Source organism: Pan paniscus, chromosome 9 (assembly GCF_029289425.2).
Source record: "Pan paniscus chromosome 9, NHGRI_mPanPan1-v2.0_pri, whole genome shotgun sequence".
NCBI lineage: Eukaryota > Metazoa > Chordata > Mammalia > Primates > Hominidae > Pan > Pan paniscus.
The window spans coordinates 66,803,975-66,827,399 of record NC_073258.2 but is presented as its reverse complement, the minus strand read 5'-3'; the positions used below and the strand labels follow the sequence as shown (position 1 = coordinate 66,827,399).

At 60.6% G+C, this 23,425-nt stretch overlaps 2 protein-coding genes across 5 annotated transcripts; one reads left to right on the top strand and one right to left on the bottom strand.

Moving 5' to 3' along the window:
• Positions 1 to 30: 30 nt before the first annotated feature.
• KCNK7 (potassium two pore domain channel subfamily K member 7) lies at positions 31 to 4,899 on the top strand. The gene is made up of 3 exons (XM_003828636.6): positions 31 to 2,232; positions 3,815 to 4,213; positions 4,479 to 4,899. Exons 1-3 carry the CDS (start codon positions 1,914 to 1,916, stop codon positions 4,682 to 4,684), a joined length of 924 nt encoding a protein of 307 aa, XP_003828684.2. The 5' UTR covers positions 31 to 1,913; the 3' UTR covers positions 4,685 to 4,899.
• A 144-nt stretch (positions 4,900 to 5,043) lies between these two features.
• Positions 5,044 to 21,638, bottom strand: EHBP1L1 (EH domain binding protein 1 like 1). 4 transcript variants are annotated; one of them, XM_034933004.3, is made up of 19 exons: positions 21,263 to 21,630; positions 18,553 to 18,610; positions 18,252 to 18,347; positions 17,699 to 17,752; positions 17,429 to 17,607; positions 17,209 to 17,351; positions 16,562 to 16,630; positions 16,315 to 16,477; positions 13,923 to 16,149; positions 13,290 to 13,447; positions 13,154 to 13,202; positions 12,097 to 12,729; positions 7,861 to 7,930; positions 7,690 to 7,745; positions 7,471 to 7,594; positions 7,087 to 7,186; positions 5,816 to 5,889; positions 5,599 to 5,713; positions 5,044 to 5,486 (listed from the first exon to the last, which is right to left on the bottom strand). In XM_034933004.3, the coding sequence occupies exons 1-19, from the start codon at positions 21,364 to 21,366 to the stop codon at positions 5,387 to 5,389; spliced, it is 4,572 nt and encodes a 1,523-aa protein (XP_034788895.1). In that variant the 5' UTR covers positions 21,367 to 21,630; the 3' UTR covers positions 5,044 to 5,386. The 4 variants fall into 4 exon arrangements, with proteins under 4 accessions (XP_034788895.1, XP_054950493.1, XP_034788900.1 ...); XM_055094518.2 differs by having other exon boundaries at positions 15,405 to 16,149; positions 21,263 to 21,624; XM_034933009.3 differs by having other exon boundaries at positions 15,723 to 16,149; positions 21,263 to 21,622.
• Between the last annotated feature and the right edge of the window lie 1,787 nt (positions 21,639 to 23,425).

Genomic DNA, 23,425 nt, shown 5'->3' with positions numbered 1-23,425 from the left:
TTGGATGCCTTGTACTGCATGCCTCTCCTGGGACCAAATCCACCAGCCTTGGTCAGTCATTCAAGGCTCTTCTCGGCCAGGTGCAGTGGCTCACTCCTGTCATCACAGCACTTTGGGAGGCCGAGGCCGGCGGATCACATGAGGTCAGGAGTTCAAGACCAACCTGGCCACATGGTGAAACCCCATCTCTACTAAAAATACAAAAATTAGCCAGGTGTGGTGGTGCATGCCTGTAGTCCCAGCTACTCTGGAGGCTGAGGCAGGAGAATTGCTTGAACCTGGAAGGTGGAGGTTGCAGTGAGCCAAAATCACGCCACTGCACTCCAGCCTGGGCAACAGAGCAAGACTCCGTCTCAAAAAAAAAAAAAAACAAAAACAAAAACCGTAGGCCGGGCATGGTGGCTCACGCCTGTAATCCCAGCAGTTTGGGAGGCCGAGACGGACAGATCACAAGGTCAGGATTTTGAGACCAGCCTGGCCAATATGGTGAAACCCCGTCTCTACTGGAAAAAAAAAAAAAAAAACAAAAATTAACCAGGCGTGGTGGCAGGTGCCTGTAGCCCCAGCTACTCGGGAGGCTGAGGCAGGAGAATAGCTTGAACCCGGGCGGCGAAGGTTGAGTGAGCCAAGATTGCACCACTGCACTCCAGCCTGGGCGACAGAGCGAGACTCCATCTAAAAAAAAAAGAGTAGTAAGTTCCACCCACCTCCCAGTATGGTGACTTGCCATGGCATCTGGCACCCCTGATAGTTCTCTTCACACTGCCATGGGGGCTCTGGCACTCCCACACCATACCCTAGGGCAGGGTCCCTCCCTCGGCCTCTGTCCATTCTCTTCACACTGCCATGGGGGCTCTGGCACTCCCACACCATACCCTAGGGCAGGGTCCCTTCCTTGGCCTCTGTCTTCAGCCCCTCTGACGTTAGAGGAGTTGGAACCCAGGCTCCCCCTTCCCCTCTCCCAGGTGCCCCATGGCAGCCCAGACTCTGTGTCTGCAGTTCAGGGGCAGGGAGTCAGGAGGGCAGGCACAAAGCGTTCTCAGGAAGAACTGGCAATCGGGCGCAAGGGTATCATCTGCCCGGGTGCTCTGGGCACCCTGGAGTCCTCTCCCCACCTCCCACCCCCACCTGATCCTTCCCAGCTGCCACCATTCCTCTCCTACCACACCGCCCAGGCCAAAATCACTCCATCCATGACGCCTACAGTAGCCCAGTGTAGGTCTCCCTGGACCACATTTGTCCTCAAGGGCCTGTGTCCTTATCCCCCCTTCACCCCCAACTGTCCCCCGCCACAGCCAGCCCTCTGTTCCTCTCACACCCCAAGCTCATTCCTACCTTCACTGGCCTCTTACTCCCCAGCTGAAATATCACCTCCTTAGCAGAGCTTTCCCAGTGAGATAACCCCCCCGCTCCCCGCAGAGCTCTCCCATCACCCAGGGTGTTTCCTTCATGGAACTCATGACAATGTGAGGTTGCCATGTTTCTTTGCTAAGAGGTTTCTTGTGTAAACACCAGGAAGGAAAGGACCTGTGCCTGTCCTCTTCCCTAAGCACTTGAATGAATGAATGAATGAATGAATGAATGCGGTATGGGTGCCTGAGCGAGGAGGACCTTGAATAAGTGTGAGGTCCTCTCTAGGCTTCAGCTTCCTCCGCCTCCTCCCCTCACCGCAGCCGCCTTCCTCCACCCATCCCCACCATCCCAGCTGCTGTGAAATGGGCAAATGTCTTGCCTCCAGGACCTGGGAAGGGTGATGCAGCTCACCTCCCTCCTGTTCACACCCCAGCCACCCCAGCCATCCCAGCCGGGTCCCAGCCACCCACACAGCACCTCCTCCTGGCCCCGCCCTGCCCAGCCCCTCCCAGGTGCCTGAGGTGGAGCCGCCAGTTCCCACAGCACCCCAGCGGCCTGCCATGGGGGGTCTAAGGCCCTGGTCCCGATACGGGCTCCTGGTTGTGGCCCACTTGCTGGCCCTGGGGCTTGGGGCTGTGGTGTTCCAGGCCCTGGAGGGGCCTCCTGCATGCAGGCTTCAGGCTGAGCTCAGGGCAGAGCTGGCAGCCTTCCAGGCAGAGCATAGGGCCTGCCTGCCACCCGGAGCTCTGGAAGAGCTGCTGGGCACTGCCCTGGCCACCCAGGCCCATGGGGTCTCCACCCTGGGCAACAGCTCAGAGGGCAGGACCTGGGACCTTCCCTCAGCCCTGCTCTTCGCTGCCAGCATCCTCACCACCACAGGTAAGAGAGCCAGGCAGCCAAGTCGGGGGGCGCGGCTCCAAGAGGCCATGGCTCCCTGGGGGCTTTGGGGTTCATGCAGCCCTTCCTTCAGCCCCAGAGAGCCAGATGGAGCCCAGGCCCTGTGAGGCCTGACATCACAGCTGGGGCTCCCCACCAACACACCCCAACTGGTGCCTCCACTTCAACTGCCAGGAAGGGTGTGGCCTCCCCAGTCCCACCCCAGGCACCCTTTGAGACCCAGGAGAGCTGCCCAGATGCCACAGCCTGTGGCCAGATGGGGGATACAATACAGTGGGATGGATTCTTGGATGGAAGCAAATAGAATGAACCTGGGAAGGACAGATCAGGACCATGGCCTCGGGTGGGGGAGTGAGGGAAGATAGGGGAGGAAGTCGGCATGAGATGCTTGTGGATCAGGAGGGCACAGACAGGGATGAGGGAGTCCTGCAGAGAAATCGCGTGGGCACAGGCCCAGGGAAAAGTAGCAATGAGACCCACAGCCCTGGGTTTTCATATTTTTTGCCCCACAAAGTGTCTCAGTATTTTTTGAATTGGAATTTGTATTTCCAACTTTTTTTTTTTTTTGAAACGGTGTCTGACCCTGTCACCCAGGCTGGGGTGCGGTGGCGCGATCTTGGCTCACTGCAACCTCCACCTCCCGGGTTCTAGCAATTCTCCTGCCTCAGCCTCCTGAGTAGCTGGGACTACAGGCATGCACCACCATGCCCGGCTAATTTTTGTGTTTTTAGTAGAGACGGGGTTTTGCCATGTTGGCCAGGCTGGTCTCAAACTCCTGACCTCAAGTGATCCACCTGCCTCAGCCTCCCAAAGTGTTGGGATTACAGGTGTGAGCCACTGTGCCCAGCCCATATTTCCAACTTCTTTTGGAAAATCAGGAAACCCACTCACACTGAGCCAGAATCCCTGCAAGGCAACATCCTGACTGGAGCAGAATGGGGCCTGCCCTTTGGATACAGCTCACACTCTCCAGTGTACCCCTGTCCCCACCACTCCTGTTTGTCTCCCATCTGGCTCCGGTAGGCATGTGCGTTTGCAGCTCTGTATTAGCTGATCCTGTTCTCCCAGCACACCCCGCGCTCCCACCCCTCCCCGCCTGGCACATGCCCTCTCTCTCGCCCATGCTGCCTCTTTGCAGCCCTTCATGATTTGCCTGCCCGACTCCCCCACCAGAAGGGGCAGGGCCTGGGCTGATTCAGATCCCAGTACAAAGCCTGGCACACAGGACATGACACACATTTGGGGAAAGAGTGGATGATATTCCACCAGCTGTGGAATCGGGAGTATCTGTTAAGGGCAGCGCAGTTCTCAGAATTGTCCCAGCTACAAAAGGCCTGAGGAACTGTCTTCTTTCATCCTTTCATTTTCCAAAAAAGAAAAGAATGGCCTAGAGAGGGTAAGGGATCCCCTGACGAAGAGGAGCAGAGCCAGCTACAACCTGGGCCTGGCCCGTTCAAGGCCACCAGAGGGCAGCCTTCTGCGGAAGGCAGTATTGGGGTAGGCAGGGACCCCAGCAGACATGGCACTCAGAGCTCTCACTGTCCACTGACTCTCTCTTCTCCAGGTTATGGCCACATGGCCCCACTATCGCCAGGCGGAAAGGCCTTCTGCATGGTCTATGCAGCCCTGGGGCTGCCAGCCTCCTTAGCTCTCGTGGCCACCCTGCGCCATTGCCTGCTGCCTGTGCTCAGCCGCCCACGTGCCTGGGTAGCGGTCCACTGGCAGCTGTCACCGGCCAGGGCTGCGCTGCTGCAGGCAGTTGCACTGGGACTGCTGGTGGCCAGCAGCTTTGTGCTGCTGCCAGCGCTGGTGCTGTGGGGCCTTTGGGGCGACTGCAGCCTGCTGGGGGCCGTCTACTTCTGCTTCAGCTCGCTCAGCACCATTGGCCTGGAGGACCTGCTGCCCGGCCGCGGCCGCAGCCTGCACCCCGTGATTTACCACCTGGGCCAGCTCGCACTTCTTGGTAAGTCCAGCCACCTAACAGCGTGTGGGGGAAGGGGGAAGAGGAGCCTGGACTAGGACTCCCATAAATCACTGGGGGGCTGGGCCTTGCAGGTGGAGGGACCCCACTCCAGGGCACGGTGTGGGAGGGGTAGTCGAAGAGCTCTGGTGGCAGCGTTGAGAAGGGGGTGAGTGGTGCCAGCTGCCAGGGCAAGTCACTGCGCTGGGAGGTGGGCGGGGAGCATCACCAGAACCCAGGCGCTGCCCCAGCACCTTCTCCTCCCCAGGTTACTTGCTTCTAGGACTCTTGGCCATGCTGCTGGCAGTGGAGACCTTCTCTGAGCTGCCGCAGGTCCGTGCCATGGGGAAGTTCTTCAGACCCAGTGGTTCTGTGACTGCTGAGGACCAAGGTGGCATCCTAGGGCAGGATGAACTGGCTCTGAGCACCCTGCCGCCCGCGGCCCCAGCTTCAGGACAAGCCCCTGCTTGCTGAAGCGTCAGGTGACCGAGTTCAGCTCCGTAAGGTGGCGGCACCTGAGGAGGAAGCAGCCAGGAGTGGCTGGGGAAGAATCTGGAGATGGGGCCGCGGTGGGGGTGGGCGGGAGGCCTCAGGGAATACTGTTAATCATAAAATGAGCAACGACTTCGGCTGTTTTCAACTATTTCGAATGGGACTTCCCTGAGCCACCGGCCACCATCCCGGGAAGGCCGAGGTCCAGCCTCCGCTGGCCCTGGGAACCTCGAAACCGCACCTTCCGGCTTAGGATGGCAGAGCCGCCCGCCTCAGCCTCGGCGCACTCCCCTCCGCCTATTGAGAGCCCAGGTGGAGCGGAGAAAAGGCCGGCGCTGGGGTAGTCTCGTCCAACTTTATTGCTCTGGAGAACAGGAGGGCAAGCCAGCGCGGGGCGGTAGTGCCCAGGCATCCCTCTCACCGAGGCCGCCGGCCCGGCCGGGCCGTCGGGGAGGACCCCGCACCCGCCGCGAGCGCGCACACACCCTCGGTGACAAATAAATACGGCGGCCGCCCCGCCCGTGGGGTCGGGGATCCGCCCTGCCCTGTACGGGGAAGGGCGCCGGCGGCCCCTAGCGGACACGCGCGCGGCCTCCGGGACGGCCGGGTCGTCCGCAGCGCAGGCCCGGGGCGGCGGCGGACGCCGGGGACGCGAGAAGTTATGGGCCACCCGGGCTGGCGGCCTCAGCTCAGCACGCAGCGCTCCCGCCGGCTCAACTGCCGGCTCAGCTTGCGGCGCCGCTGTTCCAGGCCGCGCTCCAGGCGCTCGTCCTCCTCCAGGGCGCTGGGGAGAACGGGTTCGAGTCAGCGCTCCGTTGGGCGGGGTCCACACCCAGCCCTCTGCGGGAGCAAGTCCCGGACCCTCCCAACTCCCAGCGCCGCCCAGCGCCACTCACATCCGCTCCTTGTGGTCCAGGTCCCGGACTAGCTCATCGCGCTGGTTCACCAGCGACACCAGCTCCTCCAGTAGGAGCTGCTCTCGGTGCTGCTGAGCGGACGTTTTCTGCCAGTCTGAGGGTCGAAGCGGCTAAGCGTCAGGAGGCGCGGGCCCAGGGCTGTGCCGCCTCCACCCTGGCTCTGTCTTGCCTCCCGGCCCCTGAGCCCATGTCCCACCTTCGATGGCCAGCATGGCCCGCAGCTCGCGGCTCAGCAGCTCGAACCTTCGCTCCAAGTCCTGCTCCTCCATGCTGGAAGGTGGCGGGGGGGTGGCAGTTCAGGAAAAGGGGCGTAGGGAGAGAGTGCCCAGGGCTCTGGCCACTCCCTGACCCCATCCCACCTCCCCAGCAGTTCCCGAGGGCAGGGCTGACCACAGAGCTATCCTCTCGTCTCCAGACCACATTATCGCTTTTCTTCTGTTTTCTCCAATTGCTGGGTGTTTGTGTTGCTCCTCCCACACACCCCCCCAGAAGGACCCCCGAAGGATTATTTGGATGAACAGTACTCATAAACAGGAAGCACTGGCTACAGTTATTCTGAAAAATGATCCCAAACGCAAAAGGGAGGCAAAGCTGTCTCCACCCTGCAGGATGACAAAGGCAATGGCAGCAGAGTGGCTTCGGACCCCACATGGGAACCAGATCAGATCTCTCTGGGCTTCTGTTTTCCTTACTGTAAAGGCTGAAGTGCAGTGGCACGATCTCGGCTCACTGCAATCTCTCAACCCCGGGAGGGTTCAAGCGATTCTCCTGCCTCAGCCTTCCCAGAAGCTGGAACTACAGGCGCCCGCCACCACGCCTGGCTAATGTTTTGTATTTTTAGTAGAGACGGGGTTTCACTGTGTTAACCAGATGGTCTCAATCTCCTGACCTTGTGATCTGCCCGCCTCGGCCTCCCAAAGTGCTGGGATTACAGGCGTGAGCCACCGCGCCCGGCCGGTTTTCTTATTAGTAAAAATAGTTCTAATTTAAGAGTTTTACCCTTAATTTTTGTTTTAATTTTTATTTTTTGAGACAGAGTCTCACTCTTTTGCCCAGACTAGAGTGTAATGGTCTGATCTCAGCTCACTGCAACCTCTGCCTCCCAGGTTCAAGCGATTCTCCTGCCTCAGCCTTCCAAGTTGCTGGGATTACAGGCGCGTGCCACCATACTTGGCTAATTTTTGTATTTTTAGTAGAGATGGGGTTTCACCATGTTGGCTGGTCTTGAACTCCTGACCTCAGGTGATCCACCTGCCTCGGCCTCCCCAAGTGCTGGGATTACAGGCATGAGACACCGTGCCTGGCCAGTTTTACACTTTAAACAGCAATTTGTTTAGGACAAAAACAGTAAGATGGAAGAGGAATCGTTTGTCAAAAAGATCTCTGTAGGAAGAAGAAAGTAGTGAAGAACTCTAACCAAAGTAGCTAAGAGTCCCTCTGCTCTCCTGGCCCGGGGCCAGCACTCACAGCAGCTGCAGCTGGTCCTGCCTCCGGATGAGAGCGTTCTTCTTGTTGACCAGGGTGAACCACTCCTGGATCAGCACCTCCTCCTGCAGCCTGTTGGCACCTGCATTGGACAGGGACAGTCACCAGGCCTGCCCCCTGCCCCTAGTGTCAGGGTAGGGCAGCTGGGGGTTGGGGGAGGGGGTTTGCTCCCTTGTGACATCCCAGAAGCCAGAACTGTGTGCCTCGAGGAAGCCACTTCAGGGCCTCAGCATGCCTGGCTGTAAAATGGGAACGCTGACGCCAGCCGTGCCTCCTCCCAGCTCCTCCCAAGGTCAGGAACAGCTGCAGGGCTGGACAGACCTAGTGGCATGTGTTGGGGAAGGGATCCCCAGATGTATGCCCCACCTGACTCCATGAGGCTCCTCAGCTGCGTCTCCACCTCAGCTGCCCGCCCATCTATCTGCCTCTGCTCCTGTTCCAGGGCCTGCAGCTCTGCACACACATACTGACTTGTGTCCTGGAACCGTTGCTGGGGGTGGAAAAGGCAGAGAACAGGGTGGACTCAGCCCAGGCCCTGAATAGGTGGTGCTCACCCATCAGCTCCTCCCACTTAGCCCTCCTTACCAGCCCAGCCTCCTCCCCTGGGCTTGGGGGTGGTTCCTCCGAGGGGGAACTCCCACCTGCAGACAGAGATGATGATAAGGCACCCCCTAACCACCACCCACCCCCAGGAAGTCCCCAGTCCAGGCTTTGTGAGCAGCCTGAACTGAGATGGTCACCACTCCTGCTACTCACCAGGGGGCTGTTGAGAGTCTGCAGCTGTGGGTGGGCCCGGGGCAGGGCTGGGGTCAGGGGCCTGGCCTTCCTGTGGAAGAAGGGGCCAGTGAGGGCTGGGAGGGGTTTCCCACCAGCCTGGGCCTGGGGCCAGCCAGAGCCACTCATACAGAGGGGAGGAGGGGTCCTTGATCCCAGCTCCTGCCCGCCCCTGCCCCTCCTCTAGTCCTGCATGCACAGAACCCCCGGGCCCACCTCCTTCCAAGGGAAATGCCTCCTCAAGCAAAGGCCACAGCCTTCATCCTTCCTGGCCCTGTGGCCCTGTGGCCCTGGGCCCATCCACGCCCAGGCTCCGAGCCTCCCAATTCCCCTCCTGGGGCTGGGCTGAGCTCCGGCCTCACAGGATGAGAGCCTGTGAAGGGCCCAGCCCAGGCCTTTCCTCCCTACTCTCTTTTTTTGAGATGGAGATTCGCTCTGTCGCCCTGGCTGGAGTGCAGTGGCAGGATCATGGCTCACTCCAACCTCCACCTCCTGGTTCAGGTGATTCTCCTGCCTCAGCCTCCCAAGTAGCCACCCGCCACCACGCCCAGCTAATTTTTGTATTTTTAGTAGAGACGGGGTTTCACCATGTTGGCCAGGCTGGTCTCGAACTCCTGACCTCAGGTGATCTGCTCACTTTGGCCTCCCAAAGTGCTGGGATTACAGGTGTGAGCCACCACGCCCGGCCTCAACTACTCCTCCATGGAATTCCCTCAGGCCACCTCTGACTTCTGTCACCTAGTGCTGGCTTCTCCGTCATGGCCAGGGCCCCATGCAGTGACCATTGCACTGCCCCACATGGCCCCATCCGTGTGACCCAGCCCAGCCCTGCCTCCTGCAGAGGCCCCACCAGGCTCCCTCCCCTTCTGTCCTCAGGGCTCCCCAGACCTGGACCCTCCTGAGCCAGCACCTCCACCTCCTGGCCAAAAGGGGGTGCCCTGCTGCCTTTTCAGTTCCCACACCCAGGAGCGGCTGCTGCATGCTCACACACACAGGACAAGCCAGGCTGGCTGGATCTTTGAATTTTAGCCTGGAAGGGCAGGGCTGACCCCATGTACCTGCCCGCCCCTAGTGACTTGTTGGGACTGTCAGCCCTGGGGGTCCCCAACTTTCGACTCAGCTGATAGCCTGGCCCCTCAACTGCTCCTGCCCTGGCCCCCCACATCTGGGTCATCTGACCTGTGTCAGGGTCATGGGGCAGGGACAGTGGTTGACCTGCCCGTGTCCACTCCCACCTGTACCTCTCTCAGAGGCAGCCCTGGACATCCCTGGCTCAGAGGCCATCCTCTCTGGCCTGGGGCAGTGGTGACTTCCCCACCAGCCACCACCATGGCCTGCCTGCTGACTCAAGCTGAAACTGAGAGGCCTCTCTGACACCTTCACCCCCGGTGTAACTGTTTCACATCTCTCCTCAGCCCCCCAGCCTCATGCCAAAGCCTCAGGCAGCCCCAGCCTCAATGTTCCTACCACCCTGAGCCACGCCTAGACACCGCCCCCTGGCCACAGTGGCCGACTTTCAGTTCCCAAAATAGCTTTCTCAGCCTGGAGTCAGCCTCCATCTTGGGCTGCCTGGTACCAACGTGACCTCCACAACCCAGCCCAGCCCTACTTCCTCCAGAGACCCCCCTGCCGGGGCCCCCACACTCTTCCCACCTCCCTCCCTGACTTCCATGTCTCCAGAAGCCTCCTCTGATCCCCAGGCTGGGCAGATGCTGCTCCCATGGCCTCCCCCATCACAGCTCCAACCCCCACTCACCCCGTCACAGCTGCTGGTTTCCCATGTCTCCCCCTTATACAGAGCTGGGCCCAAAAAATACAGTCAGGGTACACTGACTAATAACAGCAGCTAATATCTACCAAGTGTTTCTGTGCCGGGCACTTAAAGCACTTTATGTGCACTGACTCACTGAATCCTCCCAACAGCCCTGTAAGGCAGGGACCACGACCCTCCCCACTTTACAGATGAGGAAACTGAGGGTCAGAGATGAGGCTCCTAAAGGGTCTGGTCTAGGGCCCAGGGTTGTCTAACCCAGCAGTTTGTTCCCAAGCTTGGCCACCAACTTGCTGTGTGCCTCGGGGCCAGTCACACCCTTGGGGCCTCTGTTTGTGTCCTTGTATGTAAAATGGGAGAAAGCCCAGCCCTGTGTGACCTGGATGCTGCAGGGCTTCTAGAAAGGAATCTAGGGAAACACACATCTCCCCTTTTTTGACAGCAACTTGCAGGGGGCCTCAATGCCACCTTGCAAAATGCTTTCATACACACCCTAAGAGTCCATGGGCAGGCCAGGCACATAAAGAGTGCTGAGCTGACGGGACAGGCAGAGGCAGGAGAGTGGAGAAATCCAGCCTCAGCAGCGCAGAGCTTCCGCATGCCAGGCCTCGTGGGAATTCCAGTGCTTCCTCATGTCTAACTCAAATTCCTCTTTTTTTTTTTTTTTGAGACGGAGTCTTGCTCTGTCGCCAGGCTGGAGTGCAGTGGCACAATCTCGGCTCACTGAGACCTCCGCCTCCGGGGTTCAAACAATTCCCCTGCCTCAGCCTCCTGAGTAGCTGGGACTACAGGCCTGTACCACCATGCCCGGCTAATTTTTTGTATTTTACTAGAGATGGGGTTTCACCATGTTGGCCAGGATGGTCTTGATCTCCTGACCTCGTGATCTGCCCACCTCTGCCTCCCAAAGTGCTGGGATTACAGGTATGAGCCACGGTGCCCAGCCTCAAATTCCTCTTTCAATACCCTCATGCCTGGCCCCTCCTCCAGGAAGACCAGGACTTTGGGAGCTCCCAAGGGCCGGGCCAGGCCAGACCACCTCCCACTGCACACAATGGGCATGAGGGATGGGGGTGGCCAATGAGGAGTCCCCTCCAGCCCCATGGGTCAGATATCTCCTGTGAGACAAGAGCTGGGGGAAGGCCTGACTTGGAAAGACCAGATGCTGGAACTTGGGCCCAGAGGGGGCACCTCACCTTTAAGATTTAAAGAGCCACTGACACACATTAATGAGGCCAACAGATGGGCCAAAGCTGGCCTTGTCCTCTTGACTCCTGCGTATCACATCTTCTACAGGTGGGTGTCACCCATGCCCTCTGTCTCTCACTCACAGGCTCAATGCTTGTGCCTCTGACCCTACACCCAGGACTCCTGCTCTCAGCCTGGCCTCATTGCCACTTATGGACCTTCCGGGAGATGGCTGGCTGTTCCCTAAACGAGGCCTGAACTTTCCTGCTGCCACATTTTTGCTAATGCAGTTCCCACCATTTGAGAACCCCACTCATTTTTCACCTGGGAAAAACCTGGTCATCTTATCAACCTAGCTCAAATGGTGGCTTCTTCCAGAAAGACTTTCCCAATGAATTCACTCCTTTCCTTCAAATGCAGGGGTCATTCCTGGACAGCTGAAGGTTTGCAGCAGCCTGACAGAGCTGCCCCTTGGTTGACAGGCAGGATGGGGCAGTGCTGGGACTCCAGCTGGAAAGCCCGTGTCCTGGACTCCAGCAGCTGTGGGTCACTGAGCAAATCCCTGCTCTTTCTGGGACCATGTCCCCTTCAGCACAGTGACACGACACTCTAGGAGATGACCTACAACCCATAGGGGATGACAGCAGGGACACGGGCCCTCACGATCTCACATCTCCAACCTTCCATTGTAAGAAAAGAGGAGACTGGTCTCCAGCATCTGGGGTTAAAGATGTACGCCAGAGTCCTGGGGCTGGGAGGCCCTGGAGAATCCCCCTTGAGTACAGATAGTCTGCACCCAGCTCATGGGGCAGGGTGGCTGCTGGTTAACGATGAGCCACCTGCAGGGAAAGAAATGCCCAAACCCACCTTCCAGCCTACCAAGCACTGGGCAGAGTGCCAGGAATGTGGATGCTCCGGGAACTTCTGCAGCCTGATTCCCCACACCAAGTGCCAAGCACTAAAAACCCTCAGCACTTATCCCAGGCTGGCCGCAAAGCTGGGGACCCTGCCTGGTGGGCCTTGGCTCAAATGCGTCCCCTAACGGGGAGCTCACTACCACACCAGAGGACTCTTCCACAGCACCAGGGTCCCTCTGATCAGATAGCCCCTCCTGGGTCCAGCCGAGCCCCGCCACTCTGAAACCGTCACCCTCGCGCCAGCTCTGTCCTTGGGGCCCCTGGGGGCTCGCCCGTTCTCTGCCCATCTTCCCGGGACCCCGCGCTGCGGCGGGGGAAGAAAGAAGGAGCCTTGACACTCACTGCAGCCGCAGCTCCCGCGGCTCCCGCGTCCGGATCGTCCACCGAGAACGAGCTGCTGTTCCGCAGCCGCGAGCGCCTCTTCTTGAGCAGGTCGGCGTCGCGCACGTGGGAGAAGGAGCCGTGCGCGCGGGGCGGGGGCACCGGCCCGGGCTCCCCGTTGACCGAGGGCCGTCGCAGCCTCACGCCGCCGCCGCCCGGTGCCCCCGCCCCGTTCACCAGCCCCTCGGCCGGGACCTCCGCGGGTCGCGACTCTCGGGGGGCCTCGGTCCCGCCGTCCTTGGAGGCGCGGCCCGCGTCCGCGTTCCTGGAGGCCACCCCCGGGGCCGCCCCGTCCGCGCGGTCTGCGGCCTCCTTGGGCTCCTGGGGCCCCTCGGCCCCGTGACCGCGCAGCCGCTGCGCCAGGCCTCCGGCGTCCAGGTCGTCGGGCGGGCTGGGCTGGGCGCTGCCCACGCGGTACGTGCCAGCGCCGCCGCCGCCCTCCAGTTGTACCAGCTGCAGCTCCTGCCCGGTGCAGAAGGCGCGGATCTGGCACAGGTACGTCATGACGATGAGCTTGTCGGGCACCGACAGTAGCACCATGTCCGCGGGCTCCAGCAGCCGCGACACTCCCAGAGCCGCGAAGCCATCGAAGGCCTAGGGGAAGGGTGCACTCGGGGTCAGCGGCGGCGGTGGCCCGCGCCACCCGGCAACGCTGCGGTGCCGCCCCACGGAGGGGGTCCCCGGGATTGGCACCCCGGGTTTTGCCTAGCAACACCGCCCCCTCCTAGCGAGGGAAATCCAGCAACAGGGCCCGCCCTCGCGTTGCTTAGCAACGGCACACCGTCCACCCCGTTACCAAAGGGTGGTTTTGGAAAAACCATCTAAGGGAGGAAAAACGCTTTAAAACAAACAAACGAAAATAAGGAAAACAAAAAATTTAATGACCAAAGGGGTAAAAGGTGGCAGAACTTCCAGAAGCCACTGCTGGGCCCGGCAGTCCACTTTCTCCAAATCTGACACTGAGAGCCTGGCTCTCCAGACCCTCCTTCCCTCCAGGCAGCCCCCCACCCCATCTCACCTGCTTGTTGTTCTGCTTGATGTTGAGTGGGTCTAGCGAGGCATAGTCACTGCAGAGAGTGTGCTGGTCAGAGGCTGGGTCCACACTGCCCTCCCTGATGGCTCCCCCATTCGTTCCCACCCCTCTGGCAGCTCACATCTTGTCTGGGTAGAATCGGTGCAGGATGGCACAGAAGGCCAAGCCGTTGCGCCAGGATGTGGTGAAGTTGGTGATGCGGACGCCACGGTAGCCAGCGGTGACTTCCTGGCACCACTCCAGCAGGGACTGGCTGGAGCTGACCAGGGCAGGTGGTGCCTGAGGACACAGGGGTGGGCTTAGGGAATGTATAAATGGGATGTGTGCCCTCTGCCTCTTGGGGAAGCTCATGCCTGGCACACAACAGCCCCATCTCTGAGCTTGCAGGGGTCACCAGAGACCACTGGCTAGAGCCTTGGGGCCAGGTAAAAGGGTTTCCAGATCCAGGGTTATCTGCCAAGGTCACCTAAAAGGTCAGTGGCCCCCAGACAAGATCAGAGGTCACCAGCAGCCACACCTCAAAGTCAGCCCAGAAAATCAGCTTAGAGGTGTCTAGCTCCATGCGGCCCAGGGAAGATGGGGTAAGAGAGCCAGGGCATCCTGAGAGAGGAGGGGATGAGGGGGCTCCTTCAAGCTGAGCCCCCCACCCCACCCGATCCCATTCCACCAGGTGGGTCCGTGCAGAGCCGCCGTTCGCTCAGCCCCAGGTTAGTGGGAAGCAGCAGACTGGGCCCTCGGCGGCCCCCATCCCTACCTGGCTGCCCGGCAGCCTCCTGTCCTCTTCAGCCTTCTCTGGGGAAGAGGCCCTGGGCGCCCCAGCCCCTGCCCCACTGGCCACCTGTGCTTCAGGCAGGCTGGCCTCTGTGAGGCTTCCCTCAGCTTCTTTCCCCTTCTCATTTCCCAAGACCCCAGCCTCCGCTTCCTGGGCCTTAAAAGTACCAGATTTGTTCTCTGGAGACTCTAAAACCTTCATCTCTGCTTCCTGGGCCCCCCAAGCCCCAGATTTGCCCTCTGACATCCCCCAAACCCCAGCCTCTGCCTCCTGGACTCTCAGAACTTGAGTCTCTGACCCTTGTACTCCTGAAATCTCTGCTTTTGCTTCCTGGGATCCTAAAACTCTTGGCTGAGTGACTGGGGCCCTTAAAGCCTCATATTTGAGAGCACTCCCAACTCTAGTCTCTGCTTCCTGGACCCCCGAAGTCTGAGCCTGTTCCTTCTCAGCCTCTGGAACTATAATTTCTGTCTTTCGGGTCATCAGTACTCGGGCCTCTGCCATTCCAGCCTTGGGCCCTGAGATCCCTGAACCCCCCACCTCTGTCTCCTGGGCCCCAGCTACCTCAGATTCTAGCCCTGGGACCCCTGAACTCCTAGATGCTATCTCTTGGGTCCCCAATATCTCAGTTTCTGCTGTCCCAGTCTCTATCTCTGGAACCTCTGAACCCCCAACCTCTTTCACCTGGATCCCTGTTGTATCAGCTTCTAACCCTGGGACCCCTGAATCCCTAGATGCTATCTCTTGGGTCCCCAATATCGCACCTTCTGCTGCCCCAGTCTCTATTCCCAGAACCCCCAAAAGTCCTACCTCTATCTCCTGGGCTACCAATATGTCAGACTCTGCTATCTCTGCTTCTATCTCTGGGACCCCTGAATCCCTAGCTGTTATCTCCTGGGTCCCTAATATTTTAGCCTCTGTCCCCTCAGCCTCTGACTCTGGTACCCTAGAAGCTTCCACCTCTGTCTCCTGGGTCCCCAGCATCTCAGACTGTATTGTATCTTCTATCTTCAGTGGCCCTAAATCCCCAGATATCTCCTGGGTCACCAGTACCTCAGTCTCTGCTATCGTAGTTCTTGTCTGCAAAACTCCTGAACCCCCAGCTTCTGTTTTCTGGGTCCCCAATACCTCAATCTCTGTCCCTGGGGTCTCTATGACCCCCACCTCTGTTTCCTGGGTCTCCAGTCCCTCACACTGTGCTGTCCCAGCAACCTCTGACTCCAGGACCCTTGATCTTGCTGCTTCTTTCTCCAAGGCCCCCAATATCTCAATTTCTAGTATCCTAGTCTCTGGGAACCCTGACCCCTCAACTTCTTTCTCCTGGGTTCCCAGCACCTCCAACCCTACCACCTCAGTCTCTGTTTCCAGGACCCCTGAACCCCCAGCTTCTGCCTCCCAGCCTCCCAGACCCCTGGATATTGCCCCCTGGGCAGTTGATAACAGGGCCCCCTGCCAGCTGCTCACCTGGGGCCTGGTGCTTATTGCTCCAACAGAAGGGCCCTGCTCCAGGCCTGTCCCCTCAATACCAGGTGCTCCGCCCCTCACTTCTGCACCCTCTCTCTCCTGGCCTGCAGCAGCCCTGGCCCCCTCGAGGTCACCAAGTTGCCCAGAGTGCCCTGCAGGCTCCGCTGGGGGCAGGCTCAGGCCTGAGGGAGCCTCATCCCTGGTCCTGACTCCCAGCCTCCCCTGAGAGCCCCTTGGAGGAGCCTCAGGGGTCCCCCTGCATCTTGCCTCAGGCATCACCCCTGTCGCCTCTGGTCCCTTAGTGTCCACATGTCTCACCTTTGACCTCTGCTCAGCATCCACTTGACAAACTGCTGAACTCTCTTCAGCCTCCCCAGCTCTGACTCCTGACCTCTTAGTGTTTGCCTCTCTGCCTCCTGACCTGGGCTCAGTGTCCACCCCACTGGCCTCTGGCCTGTCCTCAGTGTCCATCTCTTCAGCCTTGAGTCTCTGCCTTCCAAAAGGGTCTCCAGAACCTTTATCCTCAATGCTCGGGCCCAGCCTAGCTCCATGGGCTTCTGTCCCTTCCTGAGGGCATGCCTGGGCCTGGGTCTCCCTAGCAGAGCCCAATCCTGCTGGAGGAGCCCCTGAGGCTTTGGGGACCTCATCTTCCCCCTGGGGGACTGGGGGCCGGAGGGCATCAGAGCCTTTCTGGAGCCGAGGGGCTGGGGTGGGGGCCGTGTCCTGGCCTGGCTGCCTTGAAGACCTGAGAAGAGAGCAGGAGGGGGAGTTGGGGGGCTGCTTTGGCCCCAACTCTCAGCACCATCTGCCACCCTTCAGACTGTTGGGGCCCTGGAGACAGGTTGGTGGGGGTGAGGACTGCAGCTCCTATCAGGGGGCAATGGGGGGTGCGGCTGGTTCCAAAGCTCACCTCATCTCTGGTGAGGTTTCCGGGGGCCTTGGGGCCTCAGGGCCTACCTGGCCCCCCGCTTCATTAGCTCGTTCTGACCCCTGGCCTCGGGAGGTTCTGGCTGGGGGTGCAGGAGCACTCACAGGGGCTGGGCTGGTATCCTCAGCATTAGAAGGGCTGGCAACTGAGAAGAAAGAGGGGGACACTGTGGCCTGGGCCCAGTGACCTGGGGTCCAGTCTCCACCCCCAACCCCAGCCTGGGTCTCACCTGCCTGCTGGGGTCGTCCTTGGCCTTCCTCCTCCTCCTCACAAAGCGTCTTCAGCTCTCGAGAGGGATCTGGGAATGGTAGGAGATGGGAGAAGGGCAGAGTCAGCCCAGGGCAGGGCCCCACAGGCCTGACCCCCTCCCCCAACTACAGTGCAGGTCCTACCTGGGAAACGCCCTGGCCTCAGGGCACCGCCCCGGCCTGCGAGAAGAGACAGGCCCACAGATGTGGAGAGAAAGAGAGAGAGAACCTCAACAGTGGACAGAGAAAAAGCCTGGACAAGCAGCAGGGAGGGATGAGGAAGCCCCAGCTGGCCCAGGAGGGCTGGTGGTGAGGGATCAGGAGCCGGGCTTCTGACCCAGCTGTCCTGGGTCAGGTACGGGCCTGGCAAGCACCACAAAGGGATGAGGAGAGGACCCAGGAGCCCAGCGAGACATTGGGAACCCATCCTCCAGGACTCAGCTGAAGACCAAGGCTATCGTGGGACCAGCAGCCAGGTTGGGACAATTGAGGCTGCTGGGTTGGTTGGGACTGCCTGGGCAGTAATGAGTTCCCATCACAGGGCGGGCACAGCAAGTGGCTGGTGGCCCGGGTAACCCTCCCTCCCCAGGTCTTGGCAGTCTCGATCCACAGCAGGCTGTGAGCCCACCTGGCTGGGGGACTCGAGCCCAGGCCTCCGGGGCTCCTGGGCCATGAGCCTCATCTTCATCACTCTCAGCAAAGTCATCCAAGTTGCCCACATCACTAGGCTTCACACTCATGAGGCTTGCGAGACTCTGCATGTCATCGTCCCTGGGAGGCAGAGGTTAAAGGTGAGGGTGGGGTCAGAGGTCACAGGCCAGGATCAAGGAGGGCAGGTAGGCACTCACGTGGCACGGCCCTCCCGCAGCAGCACCCCGGAAAGAGTGAGGCTCAGCTCAGCCTGCACCACCTTCACTGACTTCGGCTTCAGCCGCAGCCTCAGTGGGACTTGGACAGGCACGGGCCCTGCATGGCGGGCCAGGTCCACCTCGGCCGTGGCCAGCACCTTCCGCTGCCCCTTAGACTCCTGTGGGCCAGGGGAGAGACCAGGAGAAGGGGCATCAGTGCTGTCCCAGGGTCCCCAAGATTCCAGACCTGAGCCCACTCCAGACACTCACATTTTCAATAATAAATGTCCACTCTTTGGCCTCATACTGGTCCACGTGGGGGTCCTGGGAAGAAGGGTGCTGGTGAGTACAGGGCTGCTGGGGCAGCAGCAAAGGGAGCAGAGCTTGTCTGGCTCAGGAGGTGCTTGGTAGTGGTGGCTTTTTTTTTTTTTTTGAGATGGAGTCTTCCTCTGTCGTCGAGGCTGGAGTGCAGGGGTGCGATCTTGGCTCACTGCAACCTCTGCCTCCCAGGTTCAAGCAATTCTCGTGCCTCAGCCTCCCGAGTAGCTGGGATTACAGGTGCACGCGGTGGTTGCTACCTCCTCCTGGGATGCACCCCAAGTTCTGGTCCCAGCTGCCTCTCATGCTGCATGTGTTGGGTAAATGCTGCCTCCTCCAAGGAGACCTCCTGGGCCAGTGATGCTGAGCAGGCCCCCCTAATTCTTGGCCTCACCCCCCGCATCCTCTTCTATCTGGATGAACAACCTACCAGGAGACCTGTGTTGCAATTGTTGCAACTGCCTGTGTTGCAATTGCCATCCATGCTGGAGGGCTAGAGACTCACCCTGTAGAGGGTCACAGAGATGTCCACATTCTCAGGTACCATCCACACCACGGTGCCCCGGTATGGGTTCTGGATGCCCGGCTGCCAGCTGTGGGCCTACAAGGGACAATCTGAGTCCTCCCCCCATCTTAACTCTTCCCTCCCACCTGCACCCCCTATCACCAACCTTGACACCATCTTCCCCTCCCCTCTGTGGATTCTGATCTGTGCTTGAACCTCACTCCACTCCCCCATCAGCCCCCATCAGCCTCCCACCGGCCCCTATCCCTAACCTGGATCCCCAGTTGCCATCCTTCCCCACCTTGGAGCAGATGCGTCGGTTCCGACGGGTCCATACCACCACCAGCTTATCTGGCTGCCTGGGGGAGGGGGAAGGGGAGGGAGAAAGGGAGCAGGCTGCTTGGTCAGGCTCACCTGCCTCCCCATCTCCTCTTCCTCCTCCCCCAGCTCCCTCAGGGTCTTCCTTCTGCCCACCTCCCCCTCCTCCAGGAGAGGGCCTGGGCAGCCCCTTATCTGGGGCCACAGGGTGCAGGGTGGAGCTGCTAAGGTAGGGTGGGGCCAGAGCAGAAGGGCAAAGGCCCAGAGAGTGTGGGCAGGCAGGGACTATGAGGAAAGACAGCAAGAGAGAAAGGGACAGGCACATACAGAGACCAAGACACACAGAAACACAAGGACCTGGCAAGAGATGCCAGACACAGATGCACATGTGAGCATCGTGCACACACGCAGACTCCAACACAGGGAGAGACAAAGACGAGGGATAAAAGAAGTCCCTTCGCACAAAGATGTTTGTGGAGCGCCCACCATAAACCCAGCCCAGTTTTGGGGACAGAGGAGGGCAAAAGAGAGACAAGACCTTTCCGGTGAGGACAATGGAGGTGGGGGCAGACTACCAGTCAAGAAGGAAAATAAATTAACAAGCGAACTCCAGGGTGATGTGAGGAAACCCCTTGGGGGTCTCCTTGAGGTTGGGTGTCTGGGCAGAGATGAGTGGCAGGGGGATGGGCTGTGTGAGGATCTGGAGAAAGAGGGAATGGCAAGTCCAAGGGTCTGCGGCTGGAGGGTGACATCAGAGAGAGGGGCAGAGAGTTGCGGGTGAGGCCGGAGAAGCAGCAGAGGGTCAGCCTGTCATTAACCAACACCGCCATCCCTCGCCCACCATGTCCAGCCCTTTGCTGGGCGCAGGGGTCCCAAGGAGGATCAGCTTTCGGCAAGATGATGACAGTGGAGCCTGGAGGGCAATCAGAAAAGACTTCCAGGGGGTGACATCTAAGCTGAACAGCATATGCCAGGTCAGACATGGAGGAGAGGCAGAGGCAAAGCCAGAGGACAGAGATGGCTGCGCAGGGCCCATTCCCAGGCACTGAGCGGACTCATGGCTGGGCCTGGGGGCAGAGGGCCCCTTGGGGTTAGAATGTTCAACTGCTGCCCAGGAGGGGTGATGCTTGAGGGGACGATCCGGCCGAGGGCAGCACGCAAACTGGCCTTGCCTGTACCCAGCCCCATGCCTGCACCCTCTCGTGATGCTGGGGTTTGCCCAGCTCACTGTTCGTCTGAGGCCAAGCCAGGATAAGTGCCTCTCTGTTAACCCTGAGGATGCTGAGGCCCACAGAGGTTTGGAGCCAAACAAGTTTACACGGTTGAGCCTAGAGCCCTCCAGCCCAGAGCCAAGTTCCCTTCCCCAAGCCCAAATTGCCAGCGATGGCAGAGCAAGGGTAACTAAGGGGCCTTCCCAGAAAGGGGAAGCGGACAGGGGGTGCCTAGGGAGGGCAGGGCTTGGCTGGGCAGCCTGACTCAGGCTGGGCACGCCCTCCTGGGAAGCTGCAACCTGGGCAGGGGCAGCTTCCCGGCCTGGGCTCCAGGCTAAGCAGCCCAGGAGGCCCTACCCACAGCTGCCTGTGACTCAGCTGCGTTGACACTGCCGGCACCCTCAGCCTGCTGTGCCCAGTGTTTCCCTGGCCTCCCGCAGGATGCTGGAGCAGGAGCCAGAGGCCAGAGTTCTCCCAGGCTCTGCTGAAAGATGTGAATGGCCCTCTAGCAGGCCCAGTGTGGGCAAGGCCAAGGATATGGCAGCTGCCCAAGGGACCCCAGCCTCCTGCTTACTCCCCTCCCCCTGGACCCCATGGTCCCTTCCTGCCCCAGCCCTTCCCCTGGGGAGCCTAAATTTAGCCCCGCCTGGCGGGTGAGGCCCCCACAGCTGTGCCCTAATCCAGCCAAGGGAAGCTGACACCAGCAAGCACGTATATTTAGGGTGTGACACAGGGGCCTGGGCAGCTATGGGTGGCGGCATGTGAACGAGATGCCCCTGAACCTGTTGGTAGTCCGGGCTGGGGCCTGCACCCTCTCGTGAATCACCCCTCACCCTGCCACCTTGCCCTCCGCAACCCTCTCCTCCCGGACCCACAACCTCCTAGGTCCTCAGGCCCCTTTAAGCTGTTCCCCGCCTCCCTCCTCAATCCTCCCAGCACTCAGTTTCCCCTTTTAAGGACATTGTGGAGATGTTTCCAGCCTCCCAGCACTCTGGCTGAAGAGGCGGGAGTTGGAGGGGTTCTTCTGGCTCAACAAGATGGCAGGGGAGGAGGGGGCAACATCTCTGTTCTTAGCTGGACTAAGTAAGGTCAGGGAGGCTCCTGCCCCAGCCCTAGCCACCTGCAGACCTCAAAACTTGATCCCTTTTCCAATGCCACCCTGAACCACCTTTCTGGCACAAGACATGCGGCCTCCCTCCCCCAGCCCTGACCGCAGCTGAGGAAGGAGTGGACACAGGCAGAACCTCAGGCCTGAAAGTCCTGACCCCCGCGCAGGGAAAGCTGCCCACGCCCCCAACTCCAGGGGTCCCACAAATTGCAAGGGCACTTCTGAATCTCCGAGCCTGGGAACGGAACCAGGGCCCAAGCTGGGGTGGGGGCCCATTTGGTCATTGGGCTGGGGGGCAGAGTCCTCTCAGGCTCAAAGGGCCGGATGAGGTCCCAGCAAGTTCGGGGGAGCCCCCCCGCCTCCCTCCCACTCACCATTTCTTGGTGCACTCCAACACCAGCTCGTGGTAACAGGCCACGAACTGGAACTTGGCCGCCCGCTTGCCCACGCGCTGCAGGCGCTTCCACACCGAGGTCATGGCCCCCGCCGCCCCGCCGCCCACTTCTCAGGCCCGGGGCTCCCGCTGGCCCGCCACCGCTGGTCCGGCCCGGGTCCCCATGGCCTGTCCGCGCCGCCCGCCCCGTCCGTGCGGAGGTGTCCCAGGCTCCGACCCGGGACCGCGCTCTCCGCTGCCGCCGCTGGGGCCCGCAGGGTGGTCTGGCTGAGTCTGCGGGGTCGCCTGGGGCGCGTCGGGTGGCCGAGCGCGGAGCTGGGAGCGCGCCGTTTCCTGGAGCCGCACCCCCGTCGGAAGGCGGGCGGGGCTCCGGCGCGGGGCGGGGGCCGGGGCAGGAGCGCGGGGGCGGGGCGACCCGGCTTCCGGGGCCTCGCGCCGCGACCCGGGAGCGGGAGCGGGGGCGGGGGAGGGGGGCGTGGAAGGGGTGTCGCCCGACCGCAGTGCCCGCTCGGTGCGCGCAGAGGCTGCGTGGAGAGAGGGCAACCAGCAACTTGGTGCCACCCTAGAGAGCGCTGCCCGGCCGCCTTCCTTCCTGCCCGCAGCCCTGGGAGGTACGTACTACTGGCCCCCTTTCACCGACTGGGAAAACTGAGACCCAGAAAGGGGAAGGGACTTGCTCAGAGTCATACTGTGAATGTGGACGAGGACCAGCTCTCAACTCCAAGGTGCAGCCACCCACGTCTTAACCAGAGCAGGAAGGCGTCAGTAACCTCGGTGGTCCAACCTCAGAACCTGACTCTGCTGTCAAGTGGGAAGATAATCCCAAACCCCGACAAGTAGCTGGAGAATCATAACTGACCTCCAACCAAGTGTGACCTTGGGCAAAGCGCTAACACTCTGAGCCTCAGTTTCAACGTCTATTAAATGGGGATAATTGTAGTTCCGCCTTTTAGGGAATCCCTGAGAGGATGAACCTCAGAAGGCATTTATCGGAAAGCCTGGCTGATTTTGCCATGCCTCCTTATTAAATGGGATGCGCTATAATGGATGGGGAAAACGTGTCATTTTTGTGTATGTTTACTCTCCCTCCCCAGGAAAGCCTGCCTGGAGCGTTAGCAGCTGTGAACCCCTAGATTAGAGCCCTTATCGCCTACCCACCCGCCCTGCATGATAATGAGCCTCTGCAGGTGTCAGCTGCCCTGGGGCAACAGGTCAGTTTGTTCCTTCCCGCTGCTCTGCAAGGTGTGTAAATGGACAGGAGCCCGGTGCGTGACTGCTACTTGGTTTAACGGGATGTCTGAGTGCCAGGACTGCCATCTGGGCTGCATCTCCAGGAGGCAAATGGCTGCAGCAGGGCGCGGGGATGTGCTGTTCGTCCGCACACCTCGGTGTGCGGCTTCACCTCTTTTCAGGAGGTTGTGAGGTGTCGTGTGCGCGTGTAGGGGGCTGAGTACCCACTGTCTCCGAACGTGCTGGCTTCTTCCGGTGGGCTTGACAACTGGGTTTGGTTCTCAGTCCCAGCGGTGTGGGTCCCCGGTTTCCTAAGAAACCTTCCACAGATAACTGTAAAGACCGCTAGTGCTGTGGGGAGAGCCGGCGGTCTTCACAGACTGAGCGGGGAATACGGGTCCCTGGAACCCCAATCAAACTTCACCGCCGCGGAGTCTCATGCCTGGCCTCCGGGAAGGCCCGAGGTGCCGCGACTTCACTCCCCTCGGCCTCTGCCACCCCTCCCTCCCACCCGCGGGGCGTGAGGTCCCAGGCCGTTCCCGGAGGCGCCTCCCCCGCCCCCGCCGGGGCCCCTTGCTCCGCCGACTCCGGCCACCCATTTCCTGCGCCGCCTCAACCCCGCCCCGCGCGGGGTGGAAAGTTTCCCTCCTCAAGGTGGGCGGCTCCTTCTCCTTCCTTCCCGGCAGGCAGGGAAAGCCCGAAGCGAACTGGGAGGAGGGAGCGGGGTACTCGGAGGTCGCGGGCGAGAGAGGGGAAGTGACTCGACCGCAGTCACCCGGCGGCTGAGCCAGGCTCGACCAGCAGGCAGCGCCCCCAGCCCCGCCCCGGCGGGACTGCCGGGCCTTCACTCGGCGCGGGGCGGGGGGGAGGGTGTCTCGGGCGCCACCTGCTGGCAGAGCGCGGGGCCGCACCT